The sequence below is a fragment of the Orycteropus afer genome, unplaced genomic scaffold (genome assembly GCF_000298275.1).
Source record: "Orycteropus afer afer isolate SDZICR_OR568_19922 unplaced genomic scaffold, OryAfe1.0 scaffold00056, whole genome shotgun sequence".
Classification (NCBI taxonomy): domain Eukaryota; kingdom Metazoa; phylum Chordata; class Mammalia; order Tubulidentata; family Orycteropodidae; genus Orycteropus; species Orycteropus afer.
In genome coordinates, this window is record NW_006921643.1 from 10,842,090 (window position 1) to 10,865,852 (window position 23,763).

General features: G+C 36.8%; 1 protein-coding gene across 1 annotated transcript in view; it reads right to left on the reverse strand.

The window, feature by feature from the left end:
- The window catches only part of NR3C1 (nuclear receptor subfamily 3 group C member 1), a 164,848-nt gene extending 142,495 nt beyond the window's left edge, over positions 1–22,353 (reverse strand). Inside the window, exon 1 of the mRNA XM_007939072.2 lies at positions 21,167–22,353. Within this exon, the coding sequence (XP_007937263.1) occupies positions 21,167–22,353 (1,187 nt within the window). The remainder of the gene's footprint in view (positions 1–21,166) is intronic.
- Between the last annotated feature and the right edge of the window lie 1,410 nt (positions 22,354–23,763).

Consider the following 23,763-nt stretch of genomic DNA (forward strand, 5'->3'; position numbering starts at 1 on the left):
TTTTCTTCATATAGTCCAGCTTCTCGGATTATTTGCTCAGCATATAGATTGAATAAGTGTGGAGAAAGGATACAACCCTGATGCACTCCCTCCTTGATTTTAAACCATGTAGTGTCCCCTTGTTCTGTTCGAACGACAGCCTCCTGGTCAAGGTACAGATTCTCACATAAGGACACTGAAATCCGAACAGAACTAGGACCTTAAGGGAATCTTTCCGTCATATGCATCGCCCCTCTCCACCTTGACTGCCTCTTCATTACATCTGCCTGTGTGCCCTCTGAGGCTTATGACAGAGCATGGAAGAAAGTCAGACCAGAGACACTGGGCATGAAGAGCCAGAAAACCTGCCCACCCAACTGCTTTTGGCTTTAATTTTGTGAACTGGGGCCACAATTTGGCTACTGTGGGCTTTTCCTCATGTTAACAGAGTCCCAAGTTCCATGATCACCTCCTTGGAACAGAGTTTGCTGGCATCTTTGTTTTCCTTCTAGAACAGTGGTTCCAAACCTGGGTGATTCTCCAGATTTTCTAGGCAATTTTTTAAAAATTCAAACTCCTGGGCTCTACCCCTAGAACTTCTAAGGAGCAAAAAAGGGAGGCAGGACAGTATACAATAATCTATATTTCTGTTAAAGCATCCCAGGAAGAGCTTGGTAACACTAGTTCTTAACACTAATCTTGATTGATGCACTGTCTGTGTCTAAAGGATATAATGGTTTGAAAAAGGTGTGCTGGGGGAATGGAAATGAGGAAAGATGGGAGCAGACGGGAAAAAGACAAGGCAGATATTGCTCCATAGGAAAAATATGCAGGATTGGCTTCATGTGTATGTGAAGTGGGTGCTATGATCTGAGGCATGCTAGGAAAGCTTTTTTGCCTCAAATTCTCTTACTAGCTTTTCACAAATGCCTGAAATTCCACAATTATGATCATCCTTCAGTACTGAACTGTTACCTATCCCTGATAGAGCATTAATTTATTTGCTTCTTTTTAATGGGACATCAAAACAAAGCGGATGTATGGAGGACACTCTATCCTTTGTTCTGGAGAGGAGGGAAGGAGTACCAAAAAAAGAGTCATGATTCAGGATTTTGCATCCTGCCTTGGGCTGGTCCTAGGGTCAGTATCTATGGAGCTGGTGGGTGTCTGGGAGGAGATATGACTGACAGGAAATGTGAACCTGCATAATTAAGAACCACTTGATGGTGTAATGGATCTTACCTTCTCACACACTAAAACAAAACAAAACAAAAAAACAAATTCACTGCCTGAGTCCAGTGGATTCATAGCAACCCCTCCTTGGGTTTCCTAGGCAGTATCACTACGGAAGTAGATTGTTCAGTCTTCCTTCTGAGCAGTGGCTGGTAGGTTTGAACTTCCACCCTTTCGGTTAGCAGTCAAATGCTTTGGGCACTACACCACCAGAGCTCCTTCTCTAACTTTGCCATTCACTAACATCCCGGAACATTCTTGACCACCTGTTGAACTGTCTCTTAATTATTTAATGGGTCTACATCATGTCTCTCCAGCCAGATGAAAGCTCCTTTGAGATCAAGAAGAACATATGATTTCTCTTTCCTGTTCCTGAGCACCTGGTTCAGCACTGAACAGGTAAAAGGTCCTCAGTAATGTATTTATTATTGATCCACCTCACCAGCAGGTAATGGCAGCAGGAGAGAAACATTCCTCTGCTGCCATCTTCTTATGACTCCATTCCTGAGCACTGAATCTCAAATGCCTTGCAAAGTTTTCTTCTTCTTCAATTAACTGTCATTTCCAAACTAAAATTCCTTCTTCAGCACAGTCTACTTTTGTAAGTTTTGCAAACATATATGGACATGAAATTAACACTGAGCATGTTTTGGTGAGATATCCTTGGATCCCAAATATGCTTGGGGAAGCTGATGTTTTCCTCTGTTTATGGTTGAAAATGGTTTTTGTAAAGAATGAATTTGGGAAATATTGATCAAAAAACCAAAGAGTCAAATCCATATAGACTAGTAGTTTAACTTTCAAAAAATGACTAAGGTCTTCTATGCCACCTTTATTGTTCATACTTTAATATTTTATTTGTCATTAACTAAAAAACTATGTGTAAACTTACTTTTCTTCAGAATAATGTGTAATTATTAAACACAGAAGATGGCTAAGACCCAGGAAAATCAACTGACTGTGTTCAAACATGTAAATAATGCCAGATAGAGGTGGCTCAGTCAGTTTCCAGTTCTTTGAGAACTCTTACCTAGTATCTCTCCTAAGAGAGGCAATAAAAATATTTTTCTAGATCCTAAAATATCTGGGTCTGTGTGTTGGTCAGGTTAATCCAATTTTACCATTTGTGTTTTTCACCATTTTTATTTCTTTCTAGTTGGATGAAGAGATTTAAGTGTTTAGGCTCCACCCAACATAACAATTTCAGTAAGAGGAAAATAAATTCATGTTGATTTTATCTCTAGTGGCCCATTTAATTTTTTTAAAGCAGTACCAGTAACTGCTAATGTGGAATAATACTATCCTTTTTCATATCTCATATAGTAGGTGTGACAATTGCCTAACCTGGTTTTACAGCACCCAGGATGTCTAAGAAAGGTTAGAATTCTCATTTATTATTTTTTAAGAAACCTAGATCTGGACAATGGTGAATGTTACAATGTTCACCCCATGAAATCACAGGGAATTCTACGCTCAACAAGGCCTCTAGATTTGTAACTCAGCTATGCATCTCAGTCATTCCTTCCTTAGAAGAAAATACCCCAGTGAGTGGTCACTTCATTTCAAAGCCACAATTACTCAAATATTCCTCTTTTCCCTTTCCTTCCCTCTCATACTCTCCCTGACTTTTTATTCAAAGAAATGTAAGTTCTAAACCTTGACAGGAATGTAATGGACAGATTTATAAGAAAAAAAGCAATTACTTAAGTACTTAGTTAATACTTAGCCCTTTCTTTATAATAATTGCACATGAAGAATCTGAGGTTCAGGGAAATCAATCATTTACTGAGTGTTTTATCCACTGCCATCCAGTCAATTCTAACTCATATTGACCCTACAGGGAAGAACAGAACTGCCCCATAGGGTTTCCAAGGCTGTAAAACTATATGTAAGCAAACTGCCACATTGTTCTCCCATGGAGCAGCTGGCATGTTCAAACCACCAACCTTTTGGTTAGCAGCCAAGCACTTTAACCAATGCACCACCAAGGCTCCTTACTCAGTGCCTACCAGAAAGATTTAAGTAATTTGTGCAAGATTGCAGAAATAAGTGACAGAGCTGAAATCTGAACCTCAGTTAATCTCTAAAATCCAAGCTTTTATCCTTTTGATCCCACTAACGCTGCCTTCCCACAGGCAAATTTCATGATCAATTAGAATATCTAAAATGAGAGGATCAGAAATTGAAATATAACCAATTCCTGTAATTATTGTGATAGATTGTAAAATGATCCCTCCCTGTAGTCATCTCTTTGCAGTGTAACTTAGCAACTCCTCCACCTCCTGAATGTGAGCTGGTCTTGTGACTTGCTTTGACCGACAGAATATGGAGGGAATAGAATTATTCCAAGCCTAGGCCTTAAGAAGTTTTGCATATTGGTTTTTGTGGAATCCTGCTGCCAGTATGTGAAAAAGCCCTGGATAGCCTGTTTGATGAGACATGACCCAGTCACCCTTCACTGTTACAGCCAATCAGCCAGCTGATCACAGACCCATGAGTGAGCCCAGCTCAGTCTGGTCCATCCAAACCAACAGAAGTGCTCTGCTGGCTTGTAGACCCACAAAGAATAATAAATGTTTGTTATTTTAAAACCACTAAGTTTTGAGGTAAAGTCCCTGGGTTACACAAATTAAGCCCTTGATTGCAAACTGAAAGGTTGGTGGTTCAAACCCGTCCAGGGGCTCTTCAAAAGAAAGGCCTGATGATCTGCTTCCAAAGGTCAGAACTTTGACACCCTACAGAATGCAGTTCTACTTTACACAGGTAGGGCAGCCATGAGTTGGAACTGACTCCAGCCCAACATGTTTTTCAAAAAATTTCCAGGTGGTTTATTACAATGTAAATAGTGATACAGCTATCAAAGAAATCTACTTTGAGTAGGCAGAGAATGTAAAACAAAAAGTTACTCCTAAAAAAATGGGCCCTGGCATAGAAAACCATGTGGTATTCAAATAAAAGAGATGTTCAACAAATCCTTAATTACTAGACTTAAATTTGCCAGATAAGGCTGAATCATGAGCCCTGGGCTATTCATTCAAGAATTTTCAAGGGGTTTCCCTGTGTGTAATGAGTTTAGATATGAACATGAACAAATATGTGTTCATATATCCACCTAAAGGAAGTCCTTTTAATTGTGGGATTTAATTCATATTGAATCATAGAAAAAGGTAGTTTTTCAAAAAAAAGTTCTAAGAGGTAGAACCTTGTCTTCTAACATAACTTTCAAAGACTTACTATTCTCTTTAAGAAGTCAAAGATATATAAAGAGATCAAATAGCATTTGCAATTAATTTATTTGCTAAGCCTAAGAATTTGTGAAGACATGAGAAGCTTGGTTTTCTTCATAAAACTTTCAGGTTACCTTAAATTCTTAAAAGGTTCAAGTAGTAGAAGAGTGACTATGTAGAGAAATCTGTGTGGGATGATGGCAGGGAGGTGAAGGCAAGGAGAGGAACAAGCACTCATTTCAATAAAACATTCATCACCCATGCATGTTTCAGTTCCTCTTCAAACCTATGGCCAAAATATAAATCTGATAATTATACTACAGATTACAGTATCCAGTATCTTAACTTTGCATGAAAGTTAAGATCATAATGAAGCCAGTTTGAAAGCTATCAATTAATGGAAAGACTTATGAACAGGGTGGTATGGCACAACGGACAGAGTTCTCAAGCAGGGACCTTTGACATTAAGGAACTGTTTAATATTAGCCACATAACTAAAAATAACATCTCACATTCCATGACTGCTTTATACGTGCCAGACACTGTGCTACACAGACTGCACGCAATACCTCACTGGGCCCCTTTTAAAGGTGAAGAAACTAAGGGCTTTATAGGGTTATAAATTTACTCAAGGTCATAGAGTTATTAAACAGACAGATTCATACCCAAGGAATCTGACTGTGGAGTCCTATATCATACCCATAACACTGCACTAATTATACTCTGCCTCAGTTTCCTCATATTAAAACTGAGGACTGCATATCTAGAATGGCTTCAGTTGGGATTCTATGACAGTGGCAGGTGCCTACTCCTTAGTGATTTGCATTTTTGGTACAGTGATGAGGACTGGCATTTTTTCCAAAAGCACAATGCTCCTGTGTACATGTTAGCATTACCCATTCTTTTCTTCTGATTCTACATACAGGTACAGAAATGGAGAAGCTTATCTGGGAAACAAGTCTAGTGCCCACAAGCAGTCACCTAGGCTAGTCCCCTCACTTCCCAGAAAAAATCTGAATGCCCTTGGTCTTTTTCTTTGCATGATTACAGAGAAATGTAGAGGACAGGAAGACAGAGGCAGGAATGGAAGAAAGAAAGGGAAAAGGGAGTACATTTATTAAATTTTTTTAGGGTGTTAATTTTACTGAAGGCAATGAATATATGTTACTTTTGTGAAGTCTGAAGAGGAAATTGCTAAATAAGTAACTGAATAAGCTAATGCATAGACTATAACGCTCACATGCATACAGATAGGCTTTCTCAGACAAGACAGATGAGTTATTGTTATTGCAATTTGTCACTGAGCTGACTGCAACTCAGGGTGAGATTAGGGTAGAGTTGCATGACATCGTGCATAACGCAAATCATCCATGGGTTCTGAGTGTTTGTGTAGCTATTCCCATGTGTCACTTGGCATATGAATTGTGGTAGAAAAAAGAAAAGGGGAGAGGGAAAAACTAGAGAAACAATTAGTAGACTACTACTAACAAGGTAAGAGTTTTAAGTAGGGTGTTGCCAGTTTTTTTTTTGGTGTGTTAGCTTCAAAGGGAACAGAAACTTACTCTTTCGTGGCTTTCAGCTTTTGTTCCTTGCTTCTAAATGGACACTTGGGGTCTTTGTGGTCTGAGTGTGTTTTTTCTGGCTATCTGCTTTAGTATATTAATCTGAATTTCAAAGACTAATTAGGCTCTCAAACGTAAAGATTTCTTTATTTTTTATTTTTAAGTTATATGGCCACTAGTTTGTTAGTGAACAACTTCTTGTTCCATTTAGGATTTCATTAATTTCTCTTTGACTTTATTTTCATGTTTTAAGGACTGGCTTCAACAATACTCGTATTTATGAAATTCTCTTCTTTCTCTTCTACCCTAGTTGACTTGACAGCATAAACTACTCTCACCCCATCCCCTTCTAAGATTGTTGTCTCCTCATTCTCCAGCTATTCATTCAGTTATCATTTGTGGCTACTCCCTTTGGATGCCTTCCAGAGCCCTGTCCTTGGTCCTCCCTCTTCTTTCTCCTCAACACTAAAGCAGTTCATTCTTAAATGACTTCATCTGATTTTCATGCTTTAGCTGACACCTACTTACCTTGCATTTTCTCTTCTCTGTTAATGTCTTTGCTATAGTAAGTTGAACTCACTTAGCAGAAGAGATAAATATTCAATTAACCTTTTGAATTGCTGCTCCAGACCATAGATAGAATAAGTCAAAACTATACACAGAATAAGATACACAAAGCTAAAATACAAATAAGATGAAGAGAGATACTTTTCTTCCTCTAGCATCACTTATTTACTGTTTTCCCTTTCAAATGTCTGCTGTATCCTCAATGCATTATGTAGTCCTGTTAAGTGACATTACCAATTAAAGGGTCACTCACTTCTAATATTCTGAATTAGAGATTACTTTCACCTGTTTTTCTTACTATCTCTTAGAAGTAGTTCTTCTTATATTGTATTTTAAAAACATAGCACCAATAGACTGCTCCAACACCAGCCTATGATAGGTGCTTGATGGTAAGAAAGAAGCATTTGCTACCTAATAAAGATTTGCCAGCTTCTACCTACCAGGACAAACTAGGTGATACCAAGCCTGATACAGAGCAGAAAATAAAACCAAAGTTAGCAATAAAGCACATGGCCCATGCTATGATGGCTCTTTACCTCCCTTTTCTTAACTATTACAAACTGTGTATCTTTTGAGGAGAAAGAGTAAGTAATTGAGAAAACAGGCTGTTTTTAACACAAACATGACAAACGTAAACTTTTAAGCAAGCTATGCTCAAAAGAATTTCAGCACTAACAAAATGGTTACAAAAGGTATATCCTACTTTTAATGCCAATGTATGTATCTTCATAATTTCAAAGGCAAAGATCCATTCCAATCCTAGCATTTTATGAAAAATAACATGACTAAATATAGAAAATAATAGTGACAACTAAAATTAATTTGAATTTTTAAAATTACTTTTACTAAGAACAGAAATTTTCTTTTCAGATGACAAAGTAGAAAACATGTGAATTTTATACTGTAGCTTTAAGTCTCTATTAGACTATTTCATATCCATAATTTTGGTTTACTTGAATTGTACTTGCCATAATAATGGTCAGGTTGTTAATAACTTGCCCAATTGCTACCACCAAATTCCCTTCAGGTCCAAGGCAAAGGCAGCTGCAACTTACTTGAACATAAACTATGAAACTATGAGAAAACTCAGAAGTGAATAATCCCAACTTTTCCTGCAGTTTATCAAGAAAAAAAAACACAATGTTAGCATAAAGTTCCTTGGTAGTTTATAGGAAATACAGATCAAAACTATGCACATATTCCAAGGATATTAAAAACATTTTTAACATATTCTTTAGAAATACCTCTATGGTTCTTTTAAATACCATAAACCCAAAAACCCATTGCTGTTGAATCGAATTCCAACTCATAGCAACCCTACACGACAGAGAACAACTGCTCAATAGGGTTTCCATAACTGTAATCTTTACGAAGTAGACTGCCATATCTTTCTCCTGAAGAACAGCTGGTATGTTTGAATCACTGGCAGTTTGCTTAGTAGTTAAGCACTTAACTACTGCACCACCAGGGCTCCTTTCTTTTAAATACCTTGCAAATACATAAATAAATAAAATGCTGTAATTTGAGGGAGGATTAAATTTCTAAATTTCTGTAAATAGTTAAACCACATAAATCAGGCACGTGATCAAACGAAGGAATAAAGTCAGTTTCTGATTGAACAAGAACACGTAGGTGTCACTATACTATAATTAGTCCTTTTTTTTTTTTATGGCTTACAATATAGAAAATGCCTTCAGGCAATTTCAAAAGAATAATAATATACGTAGCCTCTCAAGGTAAAGACTTAGGAAAACAACATTCATTTTGGACTTTCAGCAAGACACAGTAGGCAGACAGGCTCCCCAGACCCTCTACAACAAAGAACCAAGAAACCAAATGAAACAGATACGGACGATAATCCCAGAACCGTGAGCTCCAAAGGAGAGGATAAACAAGTCAATCAAATACCAACTAGAAAAAGTCAACTGACCTGACACATTGTGGCCATTTTGAATTTCTGTAAGCAGTGCTCCAATCAGGGCAGCAACCTGATGAGCGGCTCATGCTCACCCAAGGCTGCACCAAGCCTACACCAGTGGCTGGCAAACAGAAAGGTACAGTCTCCCCCTTATTTTCCACACCTTCCCAATGACCCTTAGGGTGGCTATCTTCTACCCCCACCCACCTGGCAGCCAATGATATCTCCTCCCAAAGCTGCCGCTGCCCCCACCTGAGGTTTGAGGCATGTCCTTGCAGGTAGGGTGCTGCACACACACCACCCCAGCATTTGGAGGCACATGCTCTCCACTTCCTCAGCCAGCAGTGTGCACAGTCCCAGACTGGGCACCCTGTCCCCCGCTGCCTCCTTAGCTGGCAGTAAAGTTCTGTCTTGGACCAACTGCCTTACCCTCAGCTGCCTCCTAGGCTGGCAGAAGCATAATCCTGGACCAGGTGCCCAGCCCCCAGCTGTCTTCTCGGCCAGCAGAGTACACTGTCCCTCCAAGACCAGGCACCCTGCCCTCTGTGGCCTTCTCAGCTGGCAGAATGTGCTAAATGGGTGTCCCCTCTCCCTAGCTTACTCCTTATTTTTCTCTTTCACTTCTTTTTTTTTCCTTTGCTGTGTTTTTTTGTATTTTTCTTTTTCTTTCTTTCGTCATTCCTTTGTTTTATTTTTTACTTTTTGGCCCATGCAGTGGGAAACAACAACCATGTCCACATTACCCAGCCACACCAACACCTCCTGCAGATCCATCTATTGGACAAGTGCCACCACCCACTCCTGCATCACCTGATCGACAATCAACAGCAAAGAACACCAATCCAGCCTGCCCTCAATTGCTCTACATGAACAGAGAATTGTGCACACTCCCCTATCCTCTACCATACCCACCAGAAGACAAGTAATGAGCACCTAAACTAGCAAGTAAAATGCCCTGCTTGCCCTGTGTGCCTGAATATATCAAAACAAAATTAAGTAAAAAACAAAACAAAAAAACAGGGTAAAACACACCAACATACAATCAATTAAATACAAATACAGTAACACCACAGTGTCTCAGAGACAACAGACAATACTTTATTGTTGTTGTTATGTGCCATTGAGTTGGACCCGACTCACAGCAACCCCTCCTTGGGTTTTCGAGGCAGTATCACTATGGAAGTAGATTGCCCCATCTTCCTTCCGAGCAGTGGCTGGTGGGTTTGAACCGCCAGCCTTCTGGTTAGCAGTCAAGTGCCTTAGGCACTACGCTACCAGAGATCCCAGACAATACTTTATAAAAAGAAAAACACAGGGTAGCTCAAACAAGTGACCAAAATACAGAGCCAAAAAACCTTCCTGAGGAAGAAATGGTATTCAAACTACTTGGTAAGTAATTCAATAATTCAAAAAGAATTGTATCTAATTATATCTAGGTACCTTCAATGAATTGAGAGACATCAAGGAAAACACAGACAAAATTCTAGAAGTGTTCAGGAAAATAATATAAAAACAAATTGACAAAATAAATGGGAAATTAGAAACCATACAAAAACAACCAATAGAATTCCAGATGATGAATACCAAAATTTCAGAAATAGACAATGCATTGGAAGGGCAAAGGAGTAGAACTAAATCAATAGAAGACAGAATTAGTGAAATTGAAGGCAAATTTCTCAATACTAATCTGTTAGAGGAACAACCTGGGGGGAGGGGGAAGGGGTAGTAAGAAAGAAGAAAGCCTAACAATTATAAGGAATACCATCAAGAGGAATAACTTACATGTGATTAAAATTCCAAAACAAGAAGAGACCAAAAAAAAAAAAAAAAAAGCAGAGGAAACTGTAGAAGATTTGTTGAAGAAAATGTCCCTACTATCACAAAAGATGAGAAGACATGCATTCAAAAAGCTCAATGAACCCCAAACAAGATAGACCCCTGAAAGAGAAAGTCACCAAGACATATCATAATCAAACTTTCCAAAATCAAAGACAAAGAAAGAATCCTGAAAGCAGCTCAGGAAAAAAAGAAATGTTACCTACAAAGGAGAATTAATAAGACTAAGCTCTGATTTTTAGTAAAAACTAATAAAACTAAGCAGAAACAATGCAGGCAAGAAGGCAATAAACCAAACCAAACCAAACCAAACCAAATGCACTCCGTCAAGTTGGATCTGACTCATAGTGACCCCTCCCTGGATTTCCGAGGTGGTATCACTACAGCAGTAGATTGCCCAACCTTCAGGAAGACATATGTAAAACTCTGGGAGAAAAAACTGCCAATCAAAAATTACATACCCAGCAAAATTATACCTCAAATATGATGGCAAATTTAGGACATCTACAGATCAACAAATTAAGGAAATTTGTAAAAACCAGACAAAACTCACAAGAATTACTAAACAGAGTTCTTTGGACAGAAAACTAACAATGACAGACAACCTGAGATTAACACACATGACTGTATCGTCTAGAAACTAGCCCAGATATACAAGTATTCAAAGTAAAATAAACCTGTAAGACTGAAAACAGGAAACCACAAACATCAATTTGTAAACAGGGACAACTATAAAGCAATAATAGGGATAAATGGTGTAGTTACAGGAGACATCAAGGTCCAATGACACCAAGAAAATGTTCTACATCCTATTTTTGTGAGTAGCAACTGGAGTCTTAAAACCTTGTGAGAAGCTATCTAACTATTGGTCTCTCCCCCATTTAAAGCAAAGAAGAATGAAGAAAATCAAAGATGCATGGAAACAATTAGTCCAAAGGGCTAACGGATCATGTGAACCTCAGCTTCCAAGACCCTGAGGCCAGAAGAACTAGATGATGCTTGGCTACCACTACTGACTGCTCTGAAAGAGATTACATTAGAAGGTCTTGGACAGAGTGGAAATGTGGAACAAAACTCAGTATCATAAAAAAGACCAGGTTCACTGGTAGGATAGAGACTGGGGAACTCCTCAGACTATGGCCCTTGTAATCCTTCAGGCCTGCAACTCATCCACATGATTTCATTTTCAGCCAAACAAAAGACAGGCATGTAAGATGAACAATAACATCAGGGAGGTATGCACTCCTAAGACCAACCAACCATTTGAGATGAAAAGAGCAGCATTTCCCCAGGGACAAAGTTCAGAAGGCAAAAAAGGTTAGGAAAGGAGGAAGGGAAATGGGAAATACAAGGATGAAGTGAGATGAGTGTTGTTACACTGTGGGGACTGCACTCAATGGCATGAAACAAAATATGTATGAATTGTTGAATGGAAAACTGATTTTTTATATAAATTCACCCAAATCACAAAAAGCAGTAAAAAAATAAAGAGAAAGCATTCATTTTGGAATTTCCATTTAAAATAAATCAAGCTTACTATTTTATTTCCTAAGTCATACTTTGTCCTTAATAAATTCAGCTGGATTCCAGATGACAAATTTCAAATAGTTTGAACTAATCTTTTTCAGTTTCCCAGAAAGCTCCCTACTAACTAAATAAGTTATGTTTTACATTGGTACATTTTCCAATTTAAATTTCCATTTCACTTATTTCTGTAACTGACTCTTTGCTAAAAAAAGAGACATAAATCTGGTTTAATCCAACATATTTGTTTTATTGAAACTTTTTTCATCCACTTGATCAATAAAGAAGGCGCTCTAGTGGCTCAATGCCTAAGGCATTGGACTGCTAACCAGAAGGTTGGTGGTTCAAATCCACCAGCCACTCGTGGAAGGAAGACTGGGCAATCTACTTCCATAAATATTTACCACCTCAGAAACCCAAAGGGGGTCACTCTGAGTCAGAACTGACTCAGTGGTAGTGAGTTTGGGTTTTGGTTTGATCAATAAAGAAAAAAGTTAGTAAATATAGTCAAATAAGTTTTATAATCCTCCCATATTTATGCACTTAGGAAAAATTTTGTTATTCAATATAGTCAGAAGTTCTTTTCACACAGCTTTGCTAAATATATGTGATAAGAATTTCCAGTTGGTAACTTGATTCTCATGTTCAGGCAAATTAATGTTTCCTAATGACAAAGTCTTTGCTACTTGATTGTTTAAGGATATCAGACACAATGAAACAGATAGGGAATATTCTAGCATTTAATAATAAAACAATAACAATGTGATTGAAGTTATCAATATGGCTGTCAAATTTAGATGGCATACCTAACAACCAAATCTATTGGAAAGCTTTGTTGAAGGTGTCTTAACAAAATACCAAAATTGAAGATGTCAACATTAAAATACTTACCTTGAGACTTGAGGACTTTAAGTACAGTAGTCTTTATGAAAGTGGGATCCATGACCCTTTAGGTATTGCACATAGTAGACACTGAAAAACTCTCAGTGCTTGATGAATGGGAAATACCTACATCACAGATGTTGTGATGTACTTAGCCAGTGAAGCTCATGCTAGTTTGAACTGAGTAGATTTGGCAGAGCTTTTAAAGTTCCACCTTGCATTTTTATAATGCTTTTTAATTTTCAAAGTAAACATACATGCACAAATCCTGCCAGGGAAAAAGCTGGGTGCTATCACTGTTTTATAGAAGTTGGAACTCTGACAGAAAGCAGTAAGTGACTACACAAATATATACAGTGTGCAGGTTTGATCCTATTTCGCCTTTATAAACTGAGTTTAAAAATTCACTGTTGACAAATAAAGTATTAAAGATCCCAGGAGGAACACAACAAATATTAAATATTTCCCTTCAGATCAGTATTGAGTTTTCCTAGATATTCATTTCTTTTTCTCTTTGAATATTTAAATGTTTTTCTACTACTGAATAATTAAATTGAGTGAAAGGGATACAAGGGTGGAAAAAATGCACCAAAATTTCCAATTTAAACTACCTTAAAATGGAAGAAGCTCTTATTCATGATAATTAAAAAGCAAAAACATTTTAAAAAAATAACAAAGTAAAATACCATAATCGTAACAAAGCAGAATTTTAATGTTACGCATGTGACGATCACAAGGTCCTAAGTCATTGAACTGTTCCAACCAGCATGAAATAATAATTCATGTACTAAAATTGGATGTCATTTCACAATAACTTTCAAAATTTGGCTATCAAATATACTTTCATAATAGCCATGGGTAAGTATTATTGTGGACAATTATGAAATAAATAGAATAAAGGCTAATTTTAATTATTAAAAGAAATAAGTTAACATTTATTGCAATGAACTATACATCCTAAACACTGCATACTTATTAAGTTGGACTTTCAAATTATGAGTCACAGAAATAGAAATATAATATGCTAAACACATCTGCAATGAATTCTATCATTAAACATTTCCCTCCCTGTTGTTGTTATGTGCCGTCAAGTCAGACCCAACTCACAGCGACCCCTCCTTGGGTTTCCGAGGTGGTATCACTACGGAAGTAGATTGCCTAACCCTTCTGAGGAGTGGCTGGTGGGTTTGAACTGCCAGCCTTCTGATTAGCAGGCAAGTGCTTTAGGCACTACGCTACCAGAGCTCCCTCTCTCTCCCTATATATATAATCTTTTGGTGCCCTACAGTGTGAATAAAAAAATTCTAAAATATGAGGTACTTTCACCAAACTTAGGAACTCTGATGGTGCAGTGGTTAACGCATCTGGATGCTAACCAAAAGGTCAGTGGTTCAAACCTACCAGCTGCTCCACAGAAGAAAGATAAGGCAGTCTGCTTCTATAAAGATTGGCAGCCTCAGAAACCTTAAGAAGCAGTTCTACTCTGTCTTATAGGGTCAATATGAGTTGGAATTGACTCAATGGCACTGGGTTCGGTTTTGCTGTTTCACCAAACTTACTGCATTATAGATACTATTAATCTTGTTGAAACTTGCTGAAAGAGAGAAAACATTTTAAAGCACTCAAAATTAATACTCAAGTTATAGTGAAAAAGTAGGTTTAAACATGCAGCTCTACCAGGCTTCATGATTAATATTTAAACTAGCCCACAGATAAAATTAGGGGATGACATACCTCCATTCAGAATAGTTGGCTTTAAGGAATATACTGCAATATAAATAGCTTAAATTACTGTCAGCACTTTTAGATCCACATAATTTACTCTACATATGTACTATTAAAGGAACTCTGATAGCGCAGTGCCTAAGGCACTTGACTGCTAACTAGAACGCTGGCGGTTCAAATCCAACAGCCACTCCTCGAAAAGAAGGTTGGGCAATCTACTTCCATAGTGAAGAAATCGAAGGAGGAGTCACTATGAGTCGGGTCCGACTTGATGGCACATAACAACAACATGTACTATTAAACAAGAATTTAATTCCTCAATATTCAAGCAGAAAAATACACAACCCATGAAAATAAATTACTAAAGAAAGGGGTTGCACTCCGCAGTCAGATGACAATATAAGTAAAAGTGCACAAGACACATCATCCTTATTTCAACTATATGCAAGTCATATTTTCATAAATTAAATAGCAGTTTAAATTTTTTAAAATGGGATAAATATGAACAGGACCTTAGCTTAAAAAAATCTGAAAAAAAAATTACAATGCTCATTGTACTCTTTCTTGGTAATGAAACATGGCAAAACAGAACAAAATTCTACAAACAATTATGGGTTCCCTTGGCAAGTTGGCAGCTTTGGTGGCGTAGTGCGTAAAGAATTTGACTGCTGACCACAAGGTTGGAGGTTCAAACCCACCAGCCACTCCTCGGAAGGAGGACTGGGCACTCTACTTCTGTAGTGATACCACCTTAGAAACCCAAGGAAGGGTCGCTATGAGTCGGATCCAGCTCGACGGCAGTGAGTTTTTTTTTTTTCTTTTTTTGGCACATTAGCTTTAGATTTCTACCTCAAATGAAAGAAACCAAATTATAATCTTGGTTGGTGCACTAAACAAATACAGGCCTAAATTTCTCTCTTACTCCTCTAAATTCATGTCAGTTGATCCAAATTGTTGGTGTTTGGAATTGTTCTTGATAGTTCTACATTTATCTTCCACCAGTCTACACACCATTATTGCTGCTCTCTTACCCTTCCCTACTATGCAAAATTAATTCTTAAGCTCAACTGTAAACCTTATATTTAAGAGACATTTGTGATGGTTGTGGTATAAAGAAGGCAATCTGTCAAAATTATGTATTTGGGAGTTGAAATAACTGTAATTATGAACTACTATCAAATTATATATTTAAGGTGTACTTTAATATGTAAACTGAAAAAATAAATAAATAAATAAAATTCACATCTTAACCCAAATCTCATGGACTGAATTACGTCCCCCTAAAATACATGTCAACTTGGTTAGACGATGATTCCCTGTATTGTGTGGTTGTCCTCCATTTTGTGATCTAATTCTCCTGCGTGTTTTAAATCCTAATCTCTACCTGTGGTTAATGGGGCAGGATTAGGTTATTTTTAAGAAGATCAAGTTATGTTTGTTACATTAATGAGGCAGGATACTACCTATAGGATTAGGTTGTACTTGAGTCAATCTCTTTTGAGATTTATGTAAGATAAGTGAATAGAGATAAAGAGACCTACAACCAAGAAAGAAGAGCTGGGAGTAAAGTGTGTCCTTGATGGACCCGAGTTTCCTGTAGTGGGAACCTCTTAGACCCAGGGGAAGAATGATACAAAGACACATGGAGATCTCCAAGGAACTCCAGGCTGACAGATGTTGAAAAGAGACAGAGACCTTCCTCCAGAGCCAACAGAGAGCCTTCTCCTAGAGCTGGCGTCCTGAATTCAAACTTCTAGCCTCTTAAACTGTGAGAATAAATTCCTGTTTGTTAAAGCCATCCACCTGTGGCACTTCTGTTAGAGCAGCACTAGATAACTAAGACACCAGTTTAGCACAGACATGCTCCTACACAATTCCTAGGGAACACAGTCATTTAACGGCTTGTTCTTTTTTTAAAGTGGAAGGTCTCTGTAGAAATATTTCTATTTATTTTAAAATACAAAGCCCAAGCACAACTAGCCAGAAGAAAATGAGGGCAGTTGCCTCTGGGCTAGAGAAATAAGGAGAGCATCAGCTTTTAAATCCTTCTGTGAAGATCAATAAATAATTTATATTTTTTCCAGTCACAGCTTAACTCAACAAAATATTTCTTGAAAACTCTTTATGCAACAGTAATCACCAACATATATTTTCCATGACTCAGAAATATAGATGCAAGTGCACATTAATCTGGCAAATACCTGTAGATAGATACATTACACAATTACTTCTGACGAAAATATTATTAGATGTTCTCAAAAAAGTAAATTCTACTCAGAATGAACCTTATTTTCCTATTTAATATACCCACATAAATAATATAGAACATAATAAGAACTCACTGCCAATTAAAATTAGGTATAGTCACTAAGGTAAGAAAAAATATATAAGCTTTAAAAACTATGCCCCAGATCTATTCTGAACCTATGTAAATTAAGATTTCTTAGCAAAACTAGGCTATTTAAATCACCTGTAGGCCAGAGTAGATTAAGACTTATATAATCAACCAATTAATGTACAGCTCTTTCATATTAGGCATTCATACTAAAATAAATCCCTGTGATCAGGTCTCTCCCTGGCTAAAATTTCAGAAGACCCCTACAAGGATCTAACCACAAAATAATTTCACTAATAATACAGTTTGCATTTAACCTACATATATGCAAGGTATGTCTCAGAATTCAGTCTTTCATAAAATGTATAAACATTCATAATTAAGAGTGGTCAGATTAACTAAAATACCTAACACTAATAAACAAAACCAAAACATTATGAACACAAATAATGTTATCAATTAGAAAAATATAAAGCATTAGCCAAAGAAATATCACAAGAAGTAATTTCAATAAAATCTGACCACCTGCCAGTCACACATTATGTTATCAGTCATTCTGCACTAAACTGAGATACCTGAATACTATGTGTTCTGTCTTATATTTTTGTCGTTCTTTTTCTTTTTACTAATAACAGACATAAAAAGTAAGTACCTTACCTGATCATCAGCAATAAATCAATAAATACTCATGAAAAATCCCCTTCAGTATTCAGAAATCACGTTATATAAGTGAATTTCAGAAACATTAAGCTTAAAAGACACTGAAATAACCACTGCCAGAACTTTTGGAAAGAAAGGAAAAAAATTAAATATTCATTTTAGAAGGTATAAATCAGATAACAAAATCTCCTTCTTTATGGCCCCACCCTTTCTGAGAAAACATACAATATGATGTTAATAAAAAAAACCTGAGTGGTAGAATTTGCTTTACTCATCCTGTGTTTGTACACCAAACTAAAACCAAACCAAACTCCCTGCCATCAACTCAAATCTGACTCATAGCGACCCCTCCTTGGGTTTCCAAGGCGGTATCTCTACAGAAGTAGATTGCCCAGTCTTCCAGGCACAATTAATAATGAAAGATGTTAACTCATTCATTCACTGCCATCGAGTGGATTCCAACACATAGCAACCCTAAGACAGGGTAGAACTGCACCACAGGGTTTCCAAATCTGTAACTCTTTACAGAAGTAGAGTGCCTCAACTTCTGGAGCACTTCATCTTTCTCCCATGGAGTGGCTGGTGGGTTCGAATCTCTGACCTTTTGGTTAGCAGCCAAATGCCTTAACCACTGTGCCAGCAGAGCTCCTTGAGAGATATTAAAGTCTACATAAATTTTACTAGTTTCATTTAATGCCAATCATCAGAGCCCTAAACTCTACCTAACATTGAGTTTACAAATTCATCTTGTATCCTTTCTCTCCATTAATCTTACCCCTAGAAAGTGGTCAGTTTTTTAACACCAAAGTTTCAACATAATAAAACCTCTAGCTCCACCTGAAAACATTTACTTCTCTCTGCCACTTCAGCAGTTTCACCATCAATAAACTGTAGTGACATAATTTTGAAAATCAAATTATGAAAAACATGCTTTTATCAATGTGACAAATTTATGCTAAATTTATTGAATTGCAGTATTTCAGTATTTAAAAACCTATTAAGGCAGAATGGCTACTTCACTTTATTAAACCTTATTGCCTTTGCACAGCAATAAGGTTTCTTTTATTTTACTACCCATAAACTTAAGCCTTAAAAAGAAAATTCTTTACTATTATCAATCATAATACTCATAATTTTATAATCTAATATGATAACTGGATGTTGTGGTACACTGACACTTCTGAAGGAATCTCCTTTCCTCCAGAATATAGATTTTGGTGTATTTTTAAACTTATTCTGAGAAAATGCAATGGTAGGTAGTATTTTAAAAAGTCAGACTACAATTTATACTTTCTTTTAATTGAAAAAGAATGCAAACGAGTTGTTAGTAGCATTTAGGTTGTTTATCTCTGAAGTCAAAACGTCAGTATTCAATCCAGTTATGGGCTCAATATGTTGATCAGGGAGCACCACTGGTTACAGCTAATGTTTGGCTTGAGCCAAGCAACATATAGATAGAGAAAGCAACCAATCTGAGTTGCACTGGGCTGTTGTTTGGAAACAATAGAGTAATTGATGAAGCACAGAAAATAAAGAAACATTGTTTCAATTTATTTGGAAGACACTTCCTTCTGAGTAATCACAGCTCCCAATGCTAAATTAATGAATGCCACAAGGTAAGAGTATTTTCAAACACTACCAAAAGACCCTGTAAAGATATATGCTTTTCCATTAGGATACACACTAAAATTCCAAATCACACACTGGTATAAAAATAATCATTTCGTTGAACAGTAAAGAATTTCTAAAGAGCCACATCATCAGTGCTTTGCCTATTTTGACACGGTTGTTATTAAGCTCAAATTAAAAATATGTGAAGACACCTTATATGTTATAATGTACTATAAAAGTTAAAAGTATTACCTTTAATGATTTAAGGGTAACAGTGTTCATGTAAGATTTATGCTCCATATCCTAGATTTTATAGGGCTTAATGAAAGTGCATAGTGAATGTAAAATGGTATGTCTTGTTCCATGTCTTTTTATAGTAAGAAAAATGAAAACAAAACCATTGTGATTATCAGGACAAAATGCATTCATAATTCCCCAGTGTAATACTAAGATGTATTTTCTTTGTATATGTTTTACAGAACAATTTAATAGTTTCCTATAGATAGCTTATTAGCCAAATCAACTGTACTAGCTCTTTTAAGAGAACCAAACACATTCAATCTTGAATTCCACTGTCAAAAAGTTTAATATAGAAAAGGTTAAAACACAGCAAGTCTTTTAATATTTAAAACACAATTGCTTATGCAATTAAAAAAAAACCCTCAAATCTCCATATTAAATAAATTTTAAACCTTCAATTCAGAAATAAAAACATAAAAAGTCAAAGTAGTGTCCTTCTAAATAAAAAAATATTATTTAAATAATAGATTAGTGGGTAGATTATATTATAAAGAACCATAAGAACTAAAGAGGTTTTTGTTGTTGTTGAGAAGAAACAATCAAGTCTTTCACCACATAACCTAAATCTAAGTCTAAACTTTTCTTTCCCCAACAAGAAAAGTTTACTACTTAAAGAGGAACAGAGCCCTCTGAGTGTTAAGATATCTTAGAGTTTTAAGTAAAATCTTCAGTGAGTAGTTAATAGTAATAAGGAACATCACTAACATTTAAGAAAAAAACATGTTGGTTATGTACAGATCATTGTATCTACTATGCCTTCTTTCAAAAAAACAATGATTAATCCATCTCATGTTTCTACAATTCATTTTTATCTTTTCCTTTACACCTAAAATGGGTATGCAATCCAATATTCATCTGAATTGGGATAAGGACAGGAGATAGAGAACTTAACCCATACAACGGATATATCTAAATTCTACTTATTTTTATATTTTTCCTGATAATTTCATTTTAATAGGCCTCAAAAGAGGCCACACAGAAAATGTCAGTAAACATAAATGACTGAGAAAAACATAAACGACTGAGAAACAAATCAAATGATAGTTTGAAGATTAACAAATTTGGCCATCAGTTATCTATTTGAAAATTTGCAGGAACATTTGAAAGCAGAATTTTGTTTTGCATAACACTGTCATCAACTCCTTTCTTAAAGAGAATGATCACCAGAAACAATTTGTCTAATTTAGGTGGGGAACTCTGTAGGCAAGCCCCACGTCCTTACTATGATCTGGCACACTGCTGACTGCATTGCTTTAGCAATCTCGAAACTCAGATTTTTCAACAGAAGGTTCAGTTTGAAGAACAGGGTTCATTGTTGGACCGGCTACTTTTTAACCCTTTAATCCCCTCAGGCTAACATTTCACAAATGTACTAATCCAACAGTACAAACTTTGGTTACATAAAGTATTTAAGGTATGTTTTATTGTAATATAAGAGCATATTCTAAAACAGCTAAATGAACATGCACAAAAATACAGTATTGACAGACCTGAAGCCTCCTTAAATTTACAAATGTTTATATAAAATACCTGAAAATATGTAAAACTATTTTAAAGATTTTAAAATCTTCGACCACTGGCCAATGGGTACTGAATGCCAGTATTTCAGGAAAAAACTTGAAATAGTTATGTGCAGATAAATCACTTAGGTTGGCTGCCATATCTACTCTCAAAAGTCCAATTAACTTGATCCACACAGAAAAGCACACGAATCTCTGAAGAACACATAACACAAATGAATAATAAATCTGAATCAATCTGTCACAACTTTTGCATTCTTGAAAAAAAATGAAAGTATTGATCTTACCTTGAATAGCCATTAGAAAAAAGTGATCGACCAGGGAAGTTCAAAGTCCCCAAGGAAGGTAGGCTGTCATCTCCAGATCCTTGGCACCTATTCCAATTTTCTGAACCAACAGGAATTGGTGGAATGACATTAAAAATAGGTTTCTGATCCTGCTGTTGAGAAAGGGATGCTGTATTCATGTCATAGTGGTACATCTGTCCACCAGAAGTACTCACACCATGAACAGAAATGGCAGATGTTTTATTACCGATTATATTTGCTCCAGAAAAGGTTGACTGACAGTAAACTGGGCCCAGTTTCTCCTGCTTAATTACCCCAGGAGTACAGAGTTCAATGAAATCTTCCTTTTCTGTTTTCACTTGGGGCAGTGGCACGCTGTTGGGACTGGATAAGGTGAGATCTCCATTGTCCTTAATTTTAGGTTTAGTATCCGGTAAAACGAGAGGCTTGCAGTCCTCATTCGAGTTTCCTTCTAAAAGGAATGGATCATCCTCTGCTGCCAAAGGAGAAAGCAAATAGTTTTCATCTATTAAAAGGTCTGATCTCCAAGGGCTCTCGTTTGTCTCTTTACCTGGGGACCCAGAAGAAAACTCCAAATCCTGCAAAATGTCAAAGGTGCTTTGGTCTGTGGTATACAACTTCACATTGCCACCATTGGTGCCAGCCTGGCCCTTCAAATTTTGCTGTGCTGAAGACACATCAGAGTGAGGTTTTGGAAACTCCTTTTCTGTGGGGGCAGCAGAAACAGCAGCAGATGCTGAACTCTTGGGGTTCTCTGGAACACTGGTCGATTTATTGAGGTTCGCGATGCTTTCTTCCAGAAGCTGAAAGTCCGTTTCCCCAGAGGAAAGGCTGATTTGGCCCTGCTGTGGGAATCCCAAGTCATTTCCCATCACTTTTGTTTCTGTCTCTCCCATATACAATCCCATTGAGAGTGAAACTGCTTTGGACAGATCTGGCTGCTGCACATTGCTTACTGAGCCTTTTGGAAAATCAACCAAAGGTCTATGCTGCTTGGAGTCTGATTGTGAAGCAGCAGCCAGTGAGGGTGAAGATGCAGGAACCCTCACAGTAGCTCCTCCCCTTAGGGTTTTATAGAAGTCCATCACATTTCCTCTTTCCCGACCAAGCACATTGCTGGGGGTTTCTTCTCTACTGGGGGGGTTTAATGATTCTTTGGAGTCCATCAGTGACTATCAGCTACAAAAAAGGGGGGGGGCAAAATAAGCTATAAATTAACTCTGATCCAAGAGACAGCCCATTAAATCAACCTTTTAGTTAAATCCGAACCTAATCCCTTGTTATCAGAAGAGTAGTTTCTCATCTTCCCGGATAGAAAAGTCATTTCCTTTGCTCCCATTCAACGTACCACATTTAAAAGTACAATGCAGTCCATTTGCACGCTGAGAACAAAATTGTATGGGACTAAGCTCAACTCCATGGTACCTAACAAGCTTGACTATTCATCCTGCCACTCATAGGATGCTAATCTTAGACATTATAATTCATTACATCTGATTATTCTAAAGGTTCAAGTTGCTGTCTATTTATTTAATCTCAAACAAAAAAGTGTGAGCATTAAAATTCCTACCTCTTTTCAATCAAGATTGTTTGCTTTACTGAGAACCAATACACATAAAATTTGATAAATACTACACTCTATTTCTAATGACTACCAATTTCCCCTCCCACCAGTTAGTCACACATTCAAACCTTTTAGTACAACCTACTGGTGAACTATGCAAATTTTATTTAAAAAATAAACAACAATGCTGATCTGCTAATCTTCCAATAGGTTGGAAAATCCTCTCTTTTTTAACCCGTATTTCTGACTGGATATGCCTGCGTAACAGTGCCTGTCTCCAAATTCTGGATATAGAAAAACAAACGTACTGTATTTAGGATAATCAAAATTTAAATTTCAAAAAGGCAGAAAAGAATGTATGGAAGCTTCTCATTACAATTTTAGCTTATTTATATATAAATTTAAATACAGCTATCTCAATCCTTATCATAACTCACAATACAATCTATATTACACTATATTTTTTAACTGATTAAGATCCTCAGAATGAAATACCATTATATTTCTAAATTGAGATTTTTTGTTATTTCCTAACTATGAGTCGGGTTTGACTCGACGGCACATAACAACAACAACAACAATATTAAAGTATTGAAAAAAAATAGAAAAAAAATCTAGAACTGTAAAATCATATTCATTTAATTAAGGTGAAATATCCACTAAAATGCTCTGCATCATTTTCTCTGCATACTAAACTTACTTCACCTATCCCAATTTTGAGCCCATTCTCAACAGAGTCAGGGTGCTAGTATGTTGTCAATAATCAAGATGTTTTCAGAGGAGGACAAATACTTAAAGTACATTTGGGACATTATAGTAAAATCCTGTCCAGTGAGAGGAAACTTTTACCGCACAGAGACGTTAAGAAGCATAAAGTCACTGACTGGCCCTTACTGGAAGGAGAGTGCGATGAAGGTGGAGAGAGGAGTGGTAGCGATCTGCCACTACAAATCTTGAGGGTAAACTGCTTACTTCGCTGCCCCTCCGCCGAATTTATCTGATAACGATCTCT